Consider the following 13,647-nt stretch of genomic DNA (forward strand, 5'->3'; position numbering starts at 1 on the left):
TATCTCATGAACTGCAAAACGCTGTACAAATGTAATTATTATCACTGTCAAATTACCACAAACTCACCCCTTCCATTGCAAGGCAGCTTACTTTACCACACTGTGAGGACTTTTGTGGTACTAATTACAAACAAACTATTACAAATACATAGACTATGTATTGCTTCTTTCTTAAATTCTATGTGTACCTGGGGGTTTTTTTATGTGTGCTTTTTTGTTTATTTTTTTGCTTTATCCCTAGCACATACTTGGTTACTAAGAAAAATGAAATAATCCAGGTAGCACCATATACTGGATCAAAATGTCTTTCCGTAACCGCTGGTGCCTCAAGCCAAACTTAGTCCTCTTCCCAAGTCCTATGCCCATGATTCCTTAAACCCATCTTTTCTCTGATTCCATCAGCCCTGGTCAAGTCCCACAAAATGGTCATTCTCCACCAAATCCTGCTTTTATATCTCGCAGAATGCCCCAAGTTTCTCTTTCCCACACCTCCAGCTGCTTTTCTCCAAACTACCCAGGTCTCTCTGTGCCTCACCACTACTCTCCTTTCTGCACATCAGCTTCCACCGCCCACACACTCGTCACCCTGGGGGACACCTTCTTCCTTCCTCCATAGCGGTATTTACCTCAATTTTCAAACACGCCAGGCCCTATCCTGCACTGTGCCCTCTGTCTGCTTCATACCTCCAAGATCCAGGGATTTTGTGACACTCAGCCTTTCGTCAGCCAGGAGGGTGATCTCTCCCTCTCTGCCTACCCTCCCCTGATTGGTCTGGGCAGCTCCTACCCAACCTTCAGATCTTGGCTCAAATGTCGCTTCCTCAAAGAAGCCTTCCCTGTCCCATAACCCCTCAGATATGCTGTATCATCTTGTCATACACCCATACAGCACCCTGCTTTCCTTTGAAGCACTTGTCTAATTATGAGCAAATAGGTATGTGTGAAAATCATGGCATGGTACCTGATTCCCAGGCATAATGGAAGGACCACAGAGGGGCTTTTCCTTGCCCCTGGCTCTGTCCTCTGTGCCTGACAAGGACCTGACACATAGTCAGCTTTCAATAAATAACTGTCAAATAAATGAAGTGAAACTGAAAATATTACACACACATGCACACGTGCATGCACACACGCACACACACACACACACACACAAATGCCCCGACTTGAGGGGAACCCCAACCACAGATGCCCTCTAGAACTGACAAAGACCGGAGAAACCCCCAGAGAGTGCACCTACACTAAAAGTCTGTATTCCACTTCCTGACTTCATAACTCTGACCCTCAACACAGAACTTAGGCATTTCCAAGGTGACACCCTTTTCAGGAAAGAGCATTAAAGGGCAGATTAGTTTGCTTAGGCTGCCATAACACAATACCAGACTGGGTGGCTTAAACAACAGAAATGTATTTTCTCACAGGTCTAGAGGCTGGAAGTCTGAGATCAAGGCGTCAGCAGAGTTGGCTTCTTCCAAGACCTCTCTCCTTGGCTTTCCTCTGTTTGTGCACATCCAAGTTTACTCTTTCATGAGGACATCAGTCATATTGGACTAGGGCCACCCTAACTAATTACCTCTTTAAAGACCTTATCTTCAAATATCATTACATCCAGAGGTACTGGGAATTAGGACTTCAACATATCGGTCTGGGGAGTCAAGTTTTATCTCATGATGTCAGGTGGACTTCATAATTTTTTTATTAACTCTGACATTTTAAGTCTGAAACTATCCCTATGCATATTAAACTGTACCCATTCTCATGTGTGTTAAAGAATATGTAAGAAAAATTGGTAGAAGTCTGTGGAAGGAAGATGACAGAAGACAATTTAAAAAGAAAGAAAGGAAAGAACAGAGACAAGGGAAGTAATTCTCTAGCCATTATCATGTGGCCCGGAAAGAAAACAAATCTCTGAGAGTGAAATAGGAGAGGGGGTACTTTGTAGTTCAGGTCAAGCCCTCTGTGTGCTGGAATGCCTATGAAAATGAGAGGTCTGTCATTATGCCTCCTGGACAAAGCACCTCACATAAAGGCATCTTGTCCTACAGAAGAGCTCACCTCCCATCACCATGATTGTTCCACAGCTTACATGTCATCAAAAATCAAGACTTTCTTTTGCTGTTTCAGGATCCACATGTGAACGCATTTTTCCGACAATGCCAAAAAAGGGAGAAAGATATGTCTCAGTCACCTACCTCGAATTTCGTCCGTTCTTGTAAGGTAACATGACATGCAAATAGCTGCAATAGTCTCCAGGGTAGAAATGGGCAAAACAGACCTTTACATTTTGCATTGAGCAGCAAACTAAGGGGTAATTATTATCGAAGATTTTTAAACACCTTATCAATTCAGAGACTAAATGATTTTATTTCACAATTCCTAAAAGATGTCTGTGTGTTCATTAAAAAATAAGCAAAGATCAGTTTCTCCAAAATAAAAATGATTGAAAATCAGAATCAATTGACTCTAAATTAGTTAATTACATGTAGGGTCCTTGCAACATTACCCCCATGCCTGTATGTCATGCTAAATGCCATGAAAAATAAAGTCAAACAAAAGTGAGGTACAGTAGACATATTCAAGTTCTGAAGAATGTCAGTAAAATAATGTGCTTTAAATTTAATCAATGGCCTTTTTTTTTTTTTTTGTCCTGCCAATTTAACAGAACTTACTGAATGTGGAAAAGATTCATGCAATCATGAGTTTTCTTCCTGTAATCTTGAATCAGCTCTTCAGGGTTCTGGTGCAGAATGAAGAAGATGAAATAAGCACAACTGTGACCAGGTATCCATAGCACAGCCTTAGGGGAAGAGATTTTATAAGCTGTGGTTACACACAACTTTGATTATAACCGAATGGCCACCTGATTGTGTATGCTTGCATTTTGTTTGAATACGTATCTCAAAGTTAAGTATGTCTCACTCTTGAGTTCTTACCTTCTAATCATCCATTACTATCATTCAAGTAAAGTTTTAGACCTCTTTTTTAACTTTGTGTTTTTAATTAAATATTTTATTTTGAGATAGAGGCACATGCAGTTGTAAGAAATAATGCAGAGAGAGTCCATGTTCTCTTTAGATGTTCCCAATGGTGGCATCGTGCAAATCTATAGGACAATATCACTCCAAGAATATTAACATTGATAGAATCAGGAGACAGAACATTCCCATCCCCACAAGGATCCCTCATGTTGCCCTTTTAATGACACACCTACTTCTTTCTCATCTCAAACCCCACTCCTTACCCCGGGCAACTACTAATCAGTTCTCCATCTCTAAAATTTTGTTACTTTAAGAATTTTATATATATTATATTGAAATTTTATATATAATATGAATATATAAAATTTTATATATAATATGTTAAAATGTACTCTATGCACCACATATTTATATAATAAATTGATGAGTTTATTATACTATTTTAAATTCATATATAAATTATATATTTATATATATATATATATATATATATATATATATATATATATGGATATGGAATTATATAGTGTCACAGTATGTAACCTTTGGGGATTGGCTTTTTTCACTCAGCATAATTCTCTGGAGATTCATCCTGGTTGTTGCACCAATCAATCAATAGTTCTCTCCTTTTTATTTCTGAGTAGTATTCCACATCAAAAAATGTTTAAAAATTCACCTGTTGAAGGCTAGCTGGGTTGTTTCCAGTTTTGGGTACATATAGCGTAAACATAAGTTTTCATTTCTTTGAAATGAGCGGTTGTTGGGTCATATGGTAGTTGTATGTGTTGATTTTAAGAACATGACGAATCTCTTGCATTCCTATACACTGATGATGAAAAATCTGAAAGAGGAATTAAGGAAACACTCCTATTTACCATTGCAACAAAAAGAATAAAATACCTAGGAATAAACCTACCTAAGGAGACAAAAGACCTGTATACAGAAAACTATAAGACACTGATGAAAGAAATTAAAGAGGATACAAACAGATGGAGAGATATACCATGTTCTTGGATTGGAAGAATCAACATTGTGAAAATGACTATATTACCCAAAGCAATCTACAGACTCAATGCAATCCCTATCAAACTACCACTGTCATTTTTCACAGAACTAGAACAAAAAATTTCACAATTTGTATGGAAACACAAAAGACCCGGAATAGCCAAAACAATCTTGAGAAAGAAAAATGGAGCTGGAGGAATCAGGCTCCCAGACTTCCGACTGTACTACAAAGCTACAGTCATCAAGAGAGTATGGTACTGGCACAAAAACAGAAATATAGATGAATGCAACAGGATAGAAAGCCCAGAGACAAATGCATGCACATAGGGTCACCTTATCTTTGATAAAGGAGGCAAGAATATACACTGGAGAAAATACAGCCTCTTCAATAAGTGGTGCTGGGAAAACTGGACAGCTACATGTAAAAGAATGAAATTAGAACACTCCCTAACAGCACACACAAAAATAAACTCAAAATGGATTAAAGACCTAAATGTAAGGCCAGACACTATCAAACTCTCAGAGGAAAACATAGGCAGAATACTCTATGAAATAAATCACAAGATCCTTTTTGACCCACCTCTTAGAGAAATAGAAATAAAAAGAAAAATAAAGAAATAAGACCTAATGAAACTTCAAAGCCTTTGCACAGCAAAGGAAACCATAAACAAGACAAGAAGACAACCCTCAGAATGGGAGAAAATATTTGCAAATGAAGAAACTGACAAAGGATTAACCTCCAAAATTTATAAGCAGCTCATGCAACTCAATATCAAAAAAACAAACAAACCAATCCAAACATGAGCAGAAGACCTAAATAGATTGCCAACAAACACATGAAAGAATGCTCAACATCACTAATCATTAGAGAAATGCAAATAAAAACTACAATGAGGTATTACCTCACACCAGTCAGGTTGGCCATCATCAAAAAATCTACAAACAATAAATGCTGGAGAGGGTGTGGAGAAAAGGGAACCCTCCTGCATTGTTGGTGGGAATGTAAATTGATACAATCATTATGGAGAACAGTATGGAGGTTCCTTAAAAGACTAAAAATAGAACTACCATATGACCCAGCAATCCCACTACTGGACATATACCCTGAGAAAACCATAATTCAAAAAGAGTCATGCAACACAATGTTCATTGTAGCTCTATTTACAATAGCCAGGACATGGAAGCAACCTAAGTGTCCATTGACAGACGAATGGATAAAGAAGATGTGGCACATATATACAATGGAATATTACTCAGCCATTAAAAGAAACGAAATTGATTTATTTGTAGTGAGGTAGATGGACCTAGAGTCTGTCATACAGAGTGAAGTAAGTCAGGAAGAGAAAAACAAATACCATATGCTAACACATATATATGGAATCTAAAAAAAAAAAAGTGGTTATGAAGAACCTAAGGGCAGGACAGGAATAATGATGCAGATGTAGAGAATGGACTTGAGGACACGGGGAGGGGAAGGGTAAGCTAGGATGAAGTGAGAGAGTGGCATGGACATTTATACAATACCAAATGTAAAATAGATAGCTAGTGGGAATCAGCTGCATAGCCGAGGGAGATCGGCTCAGTGCTTTGTGATCACCTAGAAGGCTGGGATAGGGAGGGTGGGAGGGAGATGCAAGAGGGAGGAGATATGGGGATATATGTATATGTATAGCTGATTCACTTTGTTATAAAGTAGAAACTGACACACCATTGTAAAGCAATTATACTCCAATAAAGATGTTAAATTTTTTTTTAATTTTAATTAAAAATAACATGCTGAATTGTTTTCCAGAATAGCTGTACCGTTTCTCTCCCACTAGATCTTATTTTTTTATGCTAAATTTTTCTTCAACTGTTCTCACTTTAAATTTGCCTGTACTATATTCTTTCAACATTACTAATCTGTCTTGTGACTTTGGCAGTTACAGTTTCCTCTTTCTAGAGGTAGAATTCTTAATTATTGAATCAAATATTCCTAAAGTTCACTTTTTTTTAAATATTAGTCACAGCATTCTGGAAAAAAATTACTCTTCACATTGAAATGTTTCCAGTACATTCATAACTCACAGGCATATTATTAGCCTCTTTCAGAATGAGAGTCTTTAGCGTCAGTTTTTTGTTTGTTTGTTTGGCTGCGTTGGGTCTTCATTGCTGCATGCAGACTTTCTCTAGTTGCAGCGAATGGGGTCTACTCTTTGTTGCAGTGCACAGGCTTCTCATTGCTATGGCTTCTCTTTTTGCAGAGCATGGGCTCTAGGTGCGCCGGCTTCAGTAGGGCACGTGGGCTCAGTAGTTGTGGCTCGCGGGCTCTAGAGTGCAGGCTCAGTAGTCGTACTGCACAGGCTTAGCTGCTCAATGACATGCAGGATCTTCCCGGACCAAGGCTCGAACCTGTGTCCCCTGCACTGGCAAGCAGATTCTTAACCACTGCGCCACCAGGGAAGTCCCCTTTAGCGTCATTTTTAAAGTAAAGCTCTGAAGCTCTAGAATAAAGTATCTCTAACAGTTCTACAATCAGGCAGTTCTGTACACAGATTAGAAGTCCCCAACTGTGCCTTCAAGTTATGCCTTTTTCAACATGAGTATATGCATCTGTGTTGGCAAAACTCCTAAGTATTTCAGCAGATAGATCTGTTGAAATTCTGGGCTGTTCCTAAGCCCTACAGCCGTGGAGTAACTGGAAGTATTAATGTGAAGAAATCAACCCATACCACAACTGCTACTGGAAACCCTGACCCAGCTAAGAGGGAAAACCCAAAAACCTGCATTTTAAACTCATTAGTTTTTCCAAAAGCATGTATATAACACCTCTAGGTTGGAAGACAAGCCCTTTTAAAGTGGAACATGACAGTTGGAGGTTAAAGAAGTTTTAATAAGGTACTAAAAATGATCCCTTTTCCAAGAAAACAATGTCAGCAAACACATAGAACATAATAGCACATACAACTTGGGCAAAAATGTCTCCAGTATGGTATTGCAGCCATAATACATTACTTATATCATAGTGTTTAGAGATTTCATGGTTGGAAACGGCTAACGGGTATTGTAGATGTTAAACATCCAGTATTGGGGGATAAGGGGGGCGGGGAGAGTCTGAAATTGGTTCATTCATTCACTCAACAACGATTAAGCACCCAGTTTACCAAACACTCCAGTGACAAACCAAGTGGTATTTTCCTGCCTTCTCCAGAAAGTCCACTGAACAGCATTGCTTTTCCAGGGTTCTGACTGACATCGTGACCAAGTGCCATGAGGAGCAGCTGGACCACTGCATCCAGTCCTATATTAAGGTACAAAATTGCCACCTGGGCATTGGTCATATCCCCTTGTGCTGTGTGGCTTTTCTCATTTCCTGTCTGCAACAAGTGGGAAGTTTCCCCCTTTAGCTAGACGGTGCCTACCACAGTCGTATCAGACATTCCCCGTAGCTACTTAGAATCCCTTCTTTTTGCATTGATGGGCTCAATGTATTGTTTCAATGTATAAATGTATAAATAATGTGTACATGTGCAAATGATTATTTATATGGGGAGAGAGAGCAAAGAAAGAGAGGAGAAAACTAAAGTATTGTCCTTTGAAGTCAACATTACAAATAAATGAAATTCCTCTATAAATTTAAGGAAGATGTTTCCTGTTGGTTTGTTCAATGTGCTATGTTTCTTCTGTAATGTTTTCTTAGCTCTTTTTATTGTTTTCTCAGGCATTATTTCATTTTGCCAGTTACTGTATATTTGTACCTGCTTCTGGTATGTTAAGTCCTTTATCCTCTGGCATGAACCACTAGCCCATCCCATCAGTGTGCACTGCTTCCTCCAGTGGCCTTCGTCAGATGTTCACTTGGATATGTTTATATTCTCATTTTCAGTTGGCCTGTGACTTAATGCCAGTGAACTTGTGATGATGTTTGCACATTCTAGTTCCAACCTAAAAGTCATCTTGAGTGAAGAGAAAAAATCCATCCAGAGAAAAATGAAAGTACCTTATATTCCTTTATGATGCATAGAGGACCTAACTTTCAATATTTATGCACAGATTGTATCTTTAAGAGACATAGACCTTTTTATTAAAAGATATATCCATTAATATATAGATAGACATTTATCCATATGTTTTAGGTGTCTAGAAAGATGACTAGAAAAGAATTTGGCATCTTCTGTGACAGAAATGCTCCTGTAAAAGGAAATAATTAGAAATTTTATTCTGGAGTGAACCCTTCTGAGATACCATCAGTGAGGAATTTTTCTCATTACAGTTTTATATTTACATGTTTTCTACTTGTCAGAAATGTTAGATGCCTTCCCAAATATCTAAGTATGAGTGTGTGCCATTCCTTAAAATAGCCCATATGCCAAAAATAGTTTCTTCATAATAATTTCCCTACGGTAAAATTTTACCCAATAAGATCTACAATTCAACTGCAGAAGGTCAGTTCCACCTACAAATGCCTTTTTAGTTTGCTCTCTAAGACAGAGTCATAGCTTACTTTTATAGCATATTGAAGACTTTACTGTTCAACAGAAATCTATAGAATTTTCATTCTCTCGACACTTACCCCAGTTTTCCATTTCAATTGCCAAAGAGGCTGAGAAGAAAAAAAATTCCCCAATCCTTATTACACAAAGTCATCTCCTTTTCCACACACATATTATTTACCTTGTTCCAATGGAATCACTGAAAATTGCATTGAGAACCCACTGATGTTGTGGTTATTTTTGTGACAGCCAAGGCTAGTTCCTGATGAGAGCCTTAAATCAGCTCTCAGATGTTATCTGTGATGTTCTTGGAGCATTGTCCTGGAAATGCACCCTGGAAAGGTCTTTATTTTTAAGCAGGATGTTTGAAATATCCTGATGAGACCTTTTGATTTTGTAATGTAAGAAGCTGTGTATTTAGTTTGCTTTGAAGTGGTTCAAATCTAGAAATACACCTATGTGGAATTTCAAGCTGATAAAAATTCCTAAAGATATAACATAATTTCATATATCTAAAACAAATACAGCTGAATAAATATAACCAACTGGAATTTTACCCTGGAAAGAGCATTAAAGTAGCAAATGGAAAACTAGATTCTAGTTAAAGTTAAAGAGTTAACTTGGAGCAATCAGCCTCTCTGAGCCTCATTTTTCTCCTCTGTGAAGTGAGATGGGGGAGACCATATGAATATCTAGGGCTATGATTCTGTGATTTGACTCCTGCTGCAGTACATGGCTGACAACCTGACCTTGACCAAGGAGTATGATTTTTTTTTTTTTACCAGTGGTGGAAAAAATTATTTTGTAGTACATTAAGCCCCACACCTAAGACTATAATGAAAACTGGTACCAATACGTGCTTTGATGTCCTTGAAAGATGGGATAGCTGATATAATTCAAACCTATTCAGAAGTAATCTAAACACCATTTCAAGTTCAGTGGTGCTAAATGCTGCTAACTCACTCCATCTACGATATCCAAAATGCACACATACACCATGTCTTTTTCAAAAATGTATACCTAAAGTCAATCTAATTAAATGCCATGGTTTACAGCAATTCGTAGGACTGATATGGTCTAGCCAAAATTTTTTAAATTTCAGAGCTAGTCAAAATGCCCTTGGGGCTAAATTACTGGGCATGGGATTAGACAGTTGATGACATTTCCCTCATATGAGTCATAATCCATGAGGGGGAAAATCATACTACTCTTGATTTTAGCTAGTTTCATGCATTTCTTAGCCTTGTTTTTCTCCTTTGGGATGAGCGTGGAGAAGTTAGGCCCCATCAGAATGATTTAGATGTCAATGGCCTATGAAGTTCAAAGAAATAATTATAGACCCAAATGCAAAGTGCCTCTGCTTTGTTTCTTGTCTGCCTTCATCCTTGACTGTAGTGAAGTCCAAATTTTAAATATTATGAAGAAATGACCTTCCTTGAGGCAAACCCAACTCATAAGTAAAATATTATAATTCAGTAATAAGCATTTTGTATTTTAAATATACGTGCATGAATTGATACTTAAAATATATGAAGAAATATGGAAAACTAAACCATGACATGCACTCAGTGGTGAATGCCAACACCAATCTTTTAAGAAAAAAAAGCGAGAAGCATTAGTTATCTTACTGATGGCCAGTTATTATGAACCTGTTGGTTGCCATGTCTCAGCATGAGATGGTAGTGGACCCTGGGCTTGTGGGCAGCTCACCTGCTGGCCTCTGGAAGGTGCCTGCTTCCCCACTTGGCTATTTGAGTGGGTGCTCTACCCTTTCAGGATGAAGAAATGCTACCATGCCACCCACCTGTTGCCAGTGGAAGGAAGGAGAAGGGGAAATGTATCCTAAGTAGGTGGGTCAAAGCCCTCCATGTTTCCTTGAACCCTCTAAATTGCTCTCTGATCTTCTTTGTGATTTCTACAAAGAACGTTTCAAGGAGAACTTAGGTGAGCAAGGCTCTACCAGTGCAAAGCCCTCAATAGGAGCAGGTGTGTATTACACTTATCATTGGGCCTTCATTTATTTCATGACAAAATCTGGCATGAGCAGATAATTTTGAGACATGAGTTATTCTTGGAATGTAATTTTTGATGCTTTGTTTTTAAGTATTTAACTTTTTTCACTTTTTGGATTTTCTTCAGTTTGTGTTCAAGACCACAGCATGCAAGGAGAGAACTATACATGAGGAACTGGTCAAAAATGTGACTGGTCTTTTGCAATCAAATGACTCCACAACAGTCAAGCATGTCCTAAAGGTAAAGAATTTAAAGACGGTCCTTTCATTGAGATGGCTTACACTCAACCCTAAAGGTGATAGGATTCATTGATTTTTTTTTTTTTTTTTTTTTTTTTTTTTGCGGTACACGGGCCTCTCACTGTTGTGGCCTCTCCCACTGCGGAGCACAGGCTCCGGACGCGGAGGCTCAGCAGCCATGGCTCACGGGCCTAGCCACTCTGCGGCATGTGGTATCTTCCCAGACCGGGGCACGAACCCGTGTCCCCTGCATCGGCAGGCGGACTCTCAACCACTGTGCCACCAGGGAAGCCCTGGATTCATTGATTTTTATAGATCATTTCTCTAATAGTTTCTGGTATAAGCTTCATGTTGAAACGGTAACATATGAACCTATTAAGAAAAAGAGATCCATGTCAAGAGAACAGATCATTTTAACAAGTAGAATGGACTCAAGTTCAGTCCTTTGGCCTAAAGGCAGAATGAATGACTATTAAGAATGACCCAAAACATTCAAAAATGCTAAGTGTACCCAAAATAAAGTTTATTGGGTTTTCAGGCACAGTAAGAGGAAAACTACCAACAAAAGGATTAATGATGTAGTAATGAATATACTGACAGCAGAGAAGAGGCAGAGAAACAGCCACTCTTTGACCCCCAAAAGTTGAAACACATGCATTTGTAGTAATATAAGAAGAGATGGTGAGAAGCTGATAAAGATGTAACTTATAGACCTGTGAATTCAGTCCGCTGCTAAATTAATTATCTATCATGACTTGACAGATAGATGATTGATTAGTAAGTAGCTAGAAGGGGAGGCTGAAGGCTGGATCAATAAGCATCAGCAGGAGTTCACTAAAATCAAATTTTCCTAGGCCAAGCAGTTTGTTTGTTTAAATTTAAATTAGCCGTATGAGTATATTCATTCAGTTTATCCAACAAGTATGTTCCAAGTGCCTTCCTTGTGACAAGCACCATCCTCACCATCCTAGGCATTTGGAATGCATTTAGAGAATATAATAAAGATCTCTGCCCTTGGGAAGCTTACATTCTACTGCGGGATAAAAACAGTAAATGACACACGTAATAGCAAAGTTAATTGAATTGTACGTTTGGAGGTGAGAAGTAGCCTAGGAAAAGAAAATGTCGAGCAGGTAAATGGAATGGGGAGTCCTGAGTATGCAGGGTGAGGTTTGCAGTTTTAAATAGAATGGTCAAGGTAGAGCTCATGGAGAAGGTAATACCTCAGCAAAAAATGTGAAGAAAGTGAGGGAGCTGGAGATGTTTAGGGTAGAACATTAAAGGTAGAGGGGAAAACATACCGTATTTATCTTTGTCTGACTTATTTCACTAAGCATAATACCCTCCGAGTTCATCCATGATGTCACAAATAGCAAAATTTCATTCACTTATATGTGGAATCTAAAAGGTAAAACAAACAAGTGAATATAACAAAACAGAAACAGACTCACCGATACAGAGAACGAACTAGTGGTTCTGAGATGGGAGAGGAGTTGGGGGAGGGGAAAAATAAGTGAAGGGGATTAACAGGTACAAACTGTTAGGTATAAAATAAGTTACAAGGATGTAATGTAGAGCGCAGGGTATATCGCCAATATTTTTATAATAACCTTATATGGAGTACAATCTATAAAAATATTGCACCATTATGTTATGCACCTGAAACTAATATAACATTGTTAAGTCAGCTATATTTCGGGAAAAAAAGGTAGAGGGGAAGACCTGTATAACCCTGTAAGGCAGCAGCGTACCTAGTGGATATGTCTGAAAGAGGGCAGGGAGGCCAATGTGGCTGAAGCCACGTGAGCAAAGAAAAGCGGAGGCAAAAAAAAAAAGAAAAGCAGAGGCAAGTTGAAGTCAGAGAGGCAGCGGGAGGTTTGGCAGGTAATGTAAGGCGTGTGGGCCATTGCAAGGGTTTTGGTTTCCACTCAGAGAGAAACTGGTCAGAAGACTTTGAGTGGAGGAGTGACTTGAGCTGTTCTCGGTTCAAAAGGATCGCTCTGATGGCTGCTTAGACAATAGACTGTAGTGGGGTGAAAGAGGAGATGAGGCTGCTGAAGAAGGCTGCCTGCCTAGCATCCATGTTGCCACAAATGGCATTATTTCATCTTTTTAATGGCTGCATAATATCCCATTGTATACATGTACCACATCTTCTTCATCCATTCGCCTGTCAATGGGCATTTAGGTTGCTTCCATGTCTTGGCTATAGTAGACAGTGCTGCAATGAACATTGGGGTGTATGTATCCTTTTGAACCATGTTCTTCTCCAGATATATGCCAAGGAGTGGGATTGCTGGATCAGATGGTAGTTCTATTTGTAGTTTTTTAAGGAACCTCCATACTGTTCTCCATAGTGACTGTACCAATTTACAGTCCCACCAACAGTGTAGGAGGGTTCCCTTCTCTCCACACCCTCTCCAGCAGGGTCCTCTGGGGAGAGTCAGTGTTCAGTTAAAAGACAAGGCAAAGGGAATGTTTGGAGGAGAAGTTCCATCTTCAGGAGATTTTATTGGTGATGGACCATGTGTTCCAGACCAAAGGTATGGTGGGTGGGTTTCAGGAGATGGGAAGCAGTGAGATACACAAGGGGATGTGCAACACCTCCAGAGACCAGAAGGCAGGAGACGAGTGAGGCTTCTTCTGTCATCAGACGTGAACAGAGGCAAGAGGCTCAATGGGATTAGTCCTGGTGGATTCAAGGTAAATAGTGTAGGTGGGGCTGAGTGCTGAGGGGTAGAGAGTGACAGGTGTCAGTTAACTCAAGAGCCAAATGTTAGAACATTTGGCATGGTGGTTAAAAATATTATTTAGGACAAGGTGGGGTGCCTTGTGTTAATTAAATATTCCCAACAGCATGAATTTCACTTCCAATATCAAGTTTACTAAGGAATGACACCCTTTTTAAGCCAGAGCTGCCCCTTTAGAGCTTAAACGCCC

General features: G+C 39.0%; 1 protein-coding gene across 5 annotated transcripts in view; it reads left to right on the plus strand.

Moving 5' to 3' along the window:
• The window catches only part of DOCK10 (dedicator of cytokinesis 10), a gene marked incomplete at both ends in the record, with an annotated part of 299,463 nt that overhangs the window by 228,792 nt on the left and 57,024 nt on the right, over positions 1–13,647 (plus strand). For all 5 annotated transcript variants that reach the window (XM_079710445.1, XM_079710444.1, XM_079710442.1 and 2 more), the window contains 4 exons: positions 2,125–2,217; positions 2,663–2,781; positions 7,204–7,273; positions 10,595–10,708. In XM_079710445.1, coding sequence (XP_079566571.1) covers positions 2,125–2,217; positions 2,663–2,781; positions 7,204–7,273; positions 10,595–10,708 — 396 coding nt within the window. The remainder of the gene's footprint in view (positions 1–2,124; positions 2,218–2,662; positions 2,782–7,203; positions 7,274–10,594; positions 10,709–13,647) is intronic.

The sequence above is a fragment of the Hyperoodon ampullatus genome (assembly GCF_949752795.1).
Source record: "Hyperoodon ampullatus genome assembly, chromosome: 8".
In the NCBI taxonomy this organism is placed as follows: Eukaryota; Metazoa; Chordata; class Mammalia; order Artiodactyla; family Ziphiidae; genus Hyperoodon; species Hyperoodon ampullatus.